This window comes from Carex rostrata, chromosome 15, assembly GCF_964058835.1.
Source record: "Carex rostrata chromosome 15, lpCarRost1.2, whole genome shotgun sequence".
NCBI classification, from domain to species: domain Eukaryota; kingdom Viridiplantae; phylum Streptophyta; class Magnoliopsida; order Poales; family Cyperaceae; genus Carex; species Carex rostrata.
Window position 1 is genome coordinate 5,353,483 of NC_135932.1, and position 9,654 is coordinate 5,363,136.

Genomic DNA, 9,654 nt, shown 5'->3' on the forward strand with positions numbered 1-9,654 from the left:
CTAATCCAATGTGGAGTAAGTACTGGAAATTAAACCACTGGAGTTAGGAGATTAAAGCCACGTGAAGAATAATAGCACTAATTCATACCAATTAACATTACTTTTCTTTATATTTTCCAGCATAGTGATTAAAGCCACGTGAAGACAAGATTAAAAGCTTAAACCCTAAACTTCAAGAAGAAGTATCAAATTATCAATTTTCGGACAAAGAGAAGCAATACCAGGGAAGAGAGAGAGAGAGAGAGAGAGAGAGAGAGAGAGAGAGAGATCAAAGAGAAGAATTATTCTTGCTTTTGAACTATGGAGAGAAGAGAGAAACGGAGCCGTGAGAGTGTAGAAGTAGAAGAGAAGGCGCGGTTAGCCGGAGGGAGGCAGAGAGGTTCGGCGTTTCTCTACTAAACTTTGAAATTTTGCTATTTACCCCCCGGAAAAATAGGAAATACCATCCCCTATCCTTCAAAAATAAATTAAGTTGATCGCTTTATGCCATATTGCCGTGCCTTAAAAAAATAAAGATGAGAGTTCAAATGCACCCAAATTTTTGTGCACCCAAATACATTCTATCTTTTTTCTCCGTTTTCAAAGTCCGAATAGTCAATCCGAACCGTTAGATGCGATCTACATATTAAAATGTGCTTGGAGACCAAATTTTACATTTTTTGGAATTTTTTTACTATTTATTAAGCCACTTTGAAAATCGTTGATCCAATGGTCCAGAAAATATAAAATCAGCGATTTTCAAAGTGACTTAATAAATAGTAAAAAAATTCCAAAAAATATAAAATTTGGTCTCCAAACACATCTTAATATATAGATCGCATCTAACGGTTCGGATTGACTATTCAGACTTTGAAAACAGAGAAAAAAAATTTGAAAGATAGGATACATTTGGGTGCACAAAAATTTGAGTGCATTTGAACCCTCCTCAAAAATAAATTTGTATCTATGTCTCTATGACGTCAAATTCAAAAAATCTAGAAGAATAATAAAAACTTTGTTATTTTCGACGTTTCAAAACTAAACGAAAATGCTGATAATAATAGCGTTTTGGACAAAGTGAGACACTATCATGGTTATTGGTTAGTATTTTATCTCTTATCGTAACAATAACATTGATTCCTTTGTTTAGAATTATAATTGTGTTTTATCAGCATCTCACCAGAAGCGGCCATTTTTATTAATAACCCAAAAAAATTTTTTTTTACAAAAGTAACCCCAAAATCTGAGTTTTTTCAAATATAACCAAACCGCCAGGCATGCTGGCGGTCCAGTTCCATACCAGACCGCCAGCGTTCTGGGCGGTCCGCTTTTTTTTTTTTTTTTTTTTTAGAGATCTGATTTTTTTTTCTTAATATTTTCATTTCTTAATATTTTCATTTGTGAAGTTTTAGTTTTTTTTGCTTAGGGTATTTGCCAAAAAATAAAACATTTGATATATTTACAAGTGAGGTCGTAACTCTTTATAACTTTCAATTGCTTAGGGTATCACACAGATTCTCAATTCTTTGATAAAAGTGATACATAAAAACTAACTTCTGCCAAGAGACATCACGTCTGTTTAAATACAAACCCTAAAAACAGAAAATTCATAAAAGATACATAAAAGACCCTAAAAACGCTAAAATTATAAAGAAAGGTCCAAAAGCCCATGAAGGAAAGCTCGGATCGTGAATCTGAGCCCGAAAATGGGTGAAACGAATCTATATCCGGTTTTGGGCTGTGGAGTTCCTGTCAAAATTTCAGCCCGATCCGACGGACGGATCAAAAGTTACGCCCCTTTTCGTGAAGCATGCGCAGGACCATATTGCATCACATCTTCTGGTATTTGCCTAGAAGAAGCGGCTAGGTTTGAGAAGATCAGACCGGAGAGAAGCGTGAAGCGAAGTGAAGGCTATGTTTTAAACCCTAGGCGTGCGTTTGAAAGAGGTGCGCGGGACTTAAAATGAAATTTTTTTAGCTTTAGTGTCGGCTGTTTATAAATAGGCGACACTAATAACTGAGAATTTTTTTTAGCTTTAGTGTCGGCTGTTTATAGATAATTCTTGAATAATCTCTTAGGCTTTTAACTAAACAAAATACCGATCGTTGTACGAAAACTTAAACTGCATTTTTGAGGCACTAAACGATTTTTTTTTTTTTAATTCTGATGCTTCGGATGCTCAGGGGTTCTCCCTAAATGACTTTTTTTTTTTAAATTCCAAATTGTTAGATGTTTAATCTATATTAAAATGTGATTGGAGACCAAATTTTACATTTTTTTGAATTTTTTACTATTTATTAAAATGGTTTGAAAATCGTTGTTTTTTAATGCCTACCATCGAACGAAAACTTCAAATGGATTTTTGAGGCCGTAAACGACGTTTTTTTGAAATTCTGATGCTTCCGATGCGACGGTGCCAGTGTGCCACCCGGGCAAAATCAACAAGCTGTCAGAGCTTGAAATTTTGTGAATCAAGGCCAAGTCCTTAATTAGTGTTATCTTTAGACTCGTGATATCCAACTGACAAATCAATTGAACGTTATAAAGAGTTATGACATCACTTATAAATATATCAAATGTTTTATTTTTTGGCAAATACCCTAAGCAAAAAAAACTAAAACTTCACAAATGAAAATATTAAGAAAAAAAATCAGATCTCTAAAAAAAAAAAAAAAAAAAAAGCGGACCGCCCAGAACGCTGACGGTCTGGTCCCTACTGGACCGCCCAGGTTCCTGGCGGTCTGGTATGGAACTGGACCGCCAGCATGCTTGGCGGTTTGGTTATATTTGGAAAAACTCAGATTTTGGGGTTACTTTTGTAAAAAAAACTTTTTTTTTTGGGTTATTAATAAAAATGGCTGCACCAGAAGTAGGACGTGTCGATACGGATTAGGTGAAGACATTTTTATGTTCGTATCCGTTATGATAACGGAAAAAAAAAATATTTTTCATCTTTTCAAATATGGTATGGATTGGCGGATAAAATAGTGCGGGTAAGGCTACGGTGCTATGGATTGTATAGAGGGCTATGGTGCTACGGCTCAATATTCGAGTTTTCAAAACCCTAACGGTCGATCCGAACCGTTCATCTTGTTCTCCATATTAATATGTATTTGGAGACTAAATTTTACATTTTTTGAAAAATTTTTACTATTTTTTTAAATAGGTAGAAAATCAAATATCTAAATGGTGCAGAATTTTTTAGATCAAGTGATTTTCTACCTATCTAAAGAAATAGTAAAAAATTTCCAAAAAATATAAAATTTGATCTCCAAACACATATTAATATGAAGAACAAGATGAACGGTTCCGATCGACCGTTAGGATTTTTAAAACTCAAATATTGAGCCGTAGCACCGTAACCCTCTATGCAACCCATAGAACCGTAGCCTTACCCAAATAGTGCTATTGACATCTTGATTTATAATTTCGATAAAATATTTTTTAAAACAAGAAAAAAAAGAAAAAATCATAATGAATATTATGAAAATTTAGTAAAATACAAAATTTTATTGTATTTTGTATTATCTTCATACAAATATATATCTATATAGAGGAGGGTTCAAATGCCTCCATGTTTTTGTGTCTCCATCATGCCTCCATCTCTCTCTATCATTTTCAAAATTCAAACAGTCGATCCGAACTTCTCAACCTAACCTCCATACTAAAATATGTTTGGAGACCAAATTTTATATTTTTAGAAATTTTTTTACTATTTTTTTAGATAGGTACAAAATCAGTAAATCTGAACCATCTAAAAACTGTATTTTTGTACCTATCTAAAAAATAGTAAAAAAATTCCTAAAAATATAAAATTTGGTCTCCAAACATATTTTAGTATGGAGGTTAGGTTGAGTGGTTCGGATTGACTGTTTGAACTTTGAAAATGATGGAGAGAGATGGAGGCATTTGAACCCTCCTCATCTATATATAAAATTTTATTTTTAAAAATTATCTTATAAGATAACGGATAAAATAACGAAATTTTTTTTTACTCTTATCCGTCTTTTCAGATACAGTATGAATATAAACGAATAAAAATGAGGCATTGACACCCTAACCGGAAGTGTGAAATATTCTCATTTTTTTATTTTTTTTATTCCTCGTGAAGTTGTGAAACTTTGTTATTTTCTGCGTTTCCCCTCAATTTTGAAAAGCATACCAATGTTTGTACTATATTTCGAAATTTTCAGATTTAATGTTATAAATTTAAAATTACAATATGTTTAGAAATTAACATGTCATGTGATTTTAAATTCTTAATTAGATTCTAACGTTTTTCTAGCACAAAATAATGGTTAATTAGAATATTTACTATGAATAGAATGTTAAATCGTGTCGTGTGATTCACCCTCGGAAAATAATTTAACAACACGAGTTCCAAGTCACTCGAGTAAATATGTATTATCGATTAAAAATTATTAACGATTCTTTTCATACAATTACAGTAATTTAATTAATCCTCTAGTTTATTTAAGCTGGTTGAAATATCTCTACTGTATTATAAAATCAATTATAAGGCATTCAAAAATTGGAGGAGCCAATGTTTAAAACAGTATCATCGCCTCACTCATAGAGTGAGAAAAATAGCATAGTGGAGCGTCACATAACAACATAGTTATGGTACGAAACGGTATGGCACGCGTTTCAGTTACGTGTCGTGACTCGTGTATTCTGTATTGTGATTATCTGTGTACTATGATTATTTTTTGAAACTTTGATATGGTATGATATGTCACGTGAAAGATCTAGTCACGGCACGTGGTCACACGAGTTAAGTGTAATTAGGACTATTAGATATTGATTAAATTGTGAATTTTGAATAAATTAACTTACATTATGATCAAATGGTCATACGAGTCACACAAGCCACGTTTGATCATGACACGTTTCAGCACGGCGTGACTCACATGACATTTGACTATTTGCGTGCCGTGACCACCCCTTAACATTTTAGTTACAACACGTGAAAAATTAACTTGATCATAGCATGATACGGTACGAACCAAAATCATAGTGTGTTAATCTCGACACGGCACAGTACGTTTTCTCCACTCTATTCACTCATTATTCTTTCTATTGTGTGTCTACTTATTTTTATTTTTTTTCATTCCACTCGTAATATCTTACTCGTTATTCTTTCTATTGTGTGTCTACTTTTTTTTTTCATTCCACTCATAATATCTCCTAGCCATTTCAATTTCCCTTTACACGTCAGAGCCCCTTTTTCTTGTAGATTACAAAAATGAAATATTAACAAAAGTAGAATGTACAATAAATGAAAATAAATTACAACATTCTTTTTTTTTTTTTTTTCCATTTCAACTGTTATCGAAAGGAAAATTGAAAAGATTCATGCAGCTTTTATAATTATTATGGTGTACTATCTTTAACAAACTTAAAGGCAGAGTATATAGTAGACAAATCAAGAGTAACCAATCAAATGTATTTGCGACGGGAATTTTGGGTCCTCCTAAACTCATGTCTTGACACATTGTTCATGGGCTACCACAAAAATATGATCCTATTTAATGTCACAATTCGTACAAACGCTTCTAGTTCCACTGTACATTGTTATCTTTGTTATCTTATCTAGTGTAGGATTGCTACAACAAGAAAGAAATCAGTTTCAGGTGACAATCACAAACCGAGCATCTTGGCAAGTAGATTATATCAAATGAACAAGTTCACAAGGTACACTGAACTGGGAAAAGAAATTTCCAAGATTAAAATCAGATTTTGTTCAGTCCTTATTGTTACAAGAACTAAGGTATTATTTTTAAGAAAGACCCAGGATTAGATAATGCTCTATTCAAAGGATTTTTGTTGACAAGCATCAACACTTGAAAACAGCATGCAAGTAAAATGTATATTTTGAACTGTAAAAAAATATTATATTTTCCCAGTGAAAAAAATAAGTTTCCTAGATTTTACAAAATTCTATTCCTCTTCAATTGATTGGCACAATATAACACTCATTCCAGCCTCATACCAGCAAAGGACCAATACTCAGGGCTTGTGTACTGTTCATTCTTATTCAAAACCAAATCCAACACCAACCACCTCAAAGCCTAATGAAGTTCCTTCTTTTCTAATTGTCATCTTTTCTTTTTAATTAGTGTACTAGCACTCAAGAAAATCCTGTCCACCTCGTCCAATTCTGACACATTTAGTTCTCTTTTACCCAAATCATCCCTTTTAACCACATCAGCGATTTTGTGGAGGTGCTCCTCAAAACTCTCCTCTCTCTCTTCATTCTTCTCTGAAGGAAACCTCTCCAGTATGTCCAAAAACAAGGTAGTCTCCTTTTCGTCCTTCTCCTGCCCCTCTGAATCCGTCTCAAATAAATCTGACAAGTCTTCTGACTCAGTGAAGGTGACATTTTCAACATCAGAATCAGAATCAGAATCAATAGTTTTGGCTCGCTGGTTTTCATATTCTTCAAAGCTCTCTTCTCTAAATTCATCAGAGGATATCATTTTAGTTTCTAAGTTGGATTCAGGATCAAGATTGATTTTTCTCTCTAGTTTCATTTTCAGATGAAGGTCTTCAAGCTCTTGTTCTAGCTTGGGGATGTATCTTCGTACCGCTTTTAGCTGGTCCATATATTTTGATTTATCCAATGCCTGCACGAAAAACGCATTTCATTAATTACAAACAAAAAACTAGAAACCTCATATGAATTAAAATGACACATTATATGTTCAAACTCGAAACTTTTCAAAAGAGATCATATGTTACTTCTGGATTGCAAACAAGGCCCTCTCTTTTTAATTGTTAAAAAGAACTTCCTGTATGTGTTCAGCTATGAGATAAGACAAACAATATTTCATATAATTCATGTTATTTTAATGTACCTTTTTTCTCGAAAGTGTGACTTTAGGTGACATGATCTCAGTCGGTGGTTGAGTATAATTCTTCCCTCTATACATGATAATCTCATTTCCCTCGTCTATCTCCAAGATAATACCACCACTAAGTTGTGCTAGCTCAACAGCAATTTCCTTCACCTGTTCCGGTGTGAATGTCTTGACAATCACTTTTAGAGTCTGGTGCTTTTTCCAATGCAGATGCATGTTTAAAATAACCCCTTGAAAAATACCACGCCGGCCAACTGGTACATAGTTTTTGCATTTTCGACCCATTTTAAGAAAGTGGAAGTGTTCCTCTGGTGTCAAAATTTCTGGGTCATGTTGCGCTTCGGGCAGGGCATTTGGGTCAATTTTCTTTAGTGCTTTGACGAATCTATCTTCCTTCATTCGTGCCTTTTAAATAATAAAAAGAATGCTAAATTACCATCTCCTCAAGATAAATAATCAATATATATAGTTATTTCTTATTGCCTCGTAAAAACAAATTTTAAGCAAATGGAAATATCACATTTAGCCCGCAAAAGACAGTTCTTATGACCTCTATAAAAAGTCTGATTGTATTTCCACAACATGACCCAGTGTTTCTAATTATGTATTCCCTTCTATTTCTTCTGGGCTAGAACTTTGTGTTTCTCCACCCATTATACATGAAAGATGAGAAAAACTACATTTTTTCCAGTTTGGTTTTCATCTGTTTTCACCGCAAAATACAAACAAATAATCTAACAAGTAGCCTATATTCAGAAACTGGAAGCTGTTAAAATCATGTATTTAGAGCCATCAACCAAATTTCCAAAAACAAAATTAACAATAAGAACTAAGTTCTGCAATTCATAAAAAAATAAAAATAAAAATTTGTCTCCAGTACATATTTCGAATTCTGAATTAAAACAGAAACAAGAAGAACTGCATTAGTATAAGAAATACAAAAGACAATTGAAGGTATACCTTCCTCAATTTATACAAGATCTTCTCTTCAGCTGTCATCCTTTCATATTCCTTCTTCTTTTTCCATCTAAAATACTTCAACCATTTCACAACTTCTCTCTTCCCTTTCAGTTTTCTCCTCTTTAATTTTGTCTTCCCACTTTCATCAGCAGATATTGGACTTTCATTAATTTCCAGGGACTTATCAGCAAAATGTTGTTCTCCTGTGCAGAGAGGCTTGCTTGTGTGCATGTAGCAATAACCATTCAGGCGAAATTGCTTGGAAATGTTAAGAAGCCCGAGTACTTGATTATAAACCTTTGGCGAAATATCATAACTATAGGAAATAAAAATTAACAGCAATATATATTAGATTAACCATCTTCACCTCCAGTGAACAGAATCACAGCTGGCCTCACCAATTGCGCAAGTTGTTCAGGAATAACAGAAATAGGAATCTAGTTTGTTTGTAACAAAAGACAAATTTACATTTTCTATATAAGCACCTCTCTGTATACTGTAAGCATCACAATGAAATGAAATACAAAATACTTTTCTCTTAAGTCTCTTTCCCTGTTTTTAATATACAAAATGGCACAAGAATATACTGCTAATAAAGGCTGGAAGTACAAGTAGTGCTTTATCTTTTGAAGGTTCTTATAAGACGGGCATATTATGGTACAATCTTGTGACCAGCACCATAATTTAAGTTAGAATTAAGGTTATTAATTGAAGTGTGAAATTGGAAGAAATCGCTAACAAAAGAAAATAAAGCCCTAGCCGAAAACAAGTAATGTTGCATTTGTCGATGTGAATGGAGCAGATACAAACATTAATTTCTAAAGGGAAATGGTGAGAGAATTGATACCTCGGCGAAGTCAAAGAAGGAGGTGCCTGAACAGAGAAGAAATCTCGAACAGAGAACAAAAAGCTTCTCCTTCTACACACAGAGAGACAGCGATTTGCCATATATGTACTGAGAGAGTTTTTGCTGGTAATTGGAAAAAAATTATAACTGGAAGCTTGAGAGTTGGAGAGTTTAGACTTGAAACTTGACAGTGCCCGAATGGGGAGAAGAAAATGGAGAAGCGAAAGTTGAGCATAATGGGCTGAAGATATTAAGCCCAATACATATATATGGGCTTTCAACAGCAAACCATCAGTCGCACTTCAGAAAAATTCTATTTTGGGCCTCCAGTATCTCGAATTACTAATTCTACTCTTTTTTACAGCCTCTTCTGTATTTTTCATTCTAAAGTTCTAACAATATCAATTTCAAAGCTTCTTATTTTTTTTTGTCAAAACCTTGCCGTAATTTGAACAATCTTTTTTGCGAGTACCTTTAAAACCATTAACATTTTGTGAAGATGAGTGCTGTAACCCTAATAATTTTCTTTCATCAGCAAATCTTTTCTAGTCATTTGCAACTTATTTTGTTTTCTCGAAAATTATGCAAGTTAGAGAGGAATTGTTCTTAGTTAATTATATATAATCACAACAATTCAAGATATAATAATTTGACAAGCTCATGTCAGTAGATAATTTATGACTTGAGAATCATGAAAGTGGATGAGAAAACAACTTAATGCCAAATGACATTGGCTACTTTAAAAGGCAAGTATTGTGTTTTGAAACTGGTATCATACATTTCATATTTGCGAATGTTCTTAATTTATTTATGACTCATAAGTTGATTAAATATACAAATTAATGCATGCAAGAATATCTAAATTAAGGAGTTCAAGATAATATATTTGCAGCCTACAAGAAAGAGTTACTATGGTCATAGGTAATTAAAATTTATTAATTGTTATTAACTAAATATTAACATTCTTAAAATCTTCCAGACGATCTCAAATAATAGGTTAAATCTGC

General features: G+C 33.1%; 1 protein-coding gene across 1 annotated transcript; it reads right to left on the reverse strand.

Annotated features, from left to right (window-relative positions):
• Nucleotides 1-5,837: 5,837 nt before the first annotated feature.
• LOH1 (RNA-binding CRS1 / YhbY (CRM) domain protein) lies at nucleotides 5,838-8,807 on the reverse strand. Its single transcript, XM_078316837.1, has 4 exons — nucleotides 8,648-8,807; nucleotides 7,801-8,116; nucleotides 6,838-7,245; nucleotides 5,838-6,606 (listed from the first exon to the last, which is right to left on the reverse strand). Exons 1-4 carry the CDS (start codon nucleotides 8,746-8,748, stop codon nucleotides 6,079-6,081), a joined length of 1,353 nt encoding a protein of 450 aa, XP_078172963.1. The 5' UTR covers nucleotides 8,749-8,807; the 3' UTR covers nucleotides 5,838-6,078.
• Between the last annotated feature and the right edge of the window lie 847 nt (nucleotides 8,808-9,654).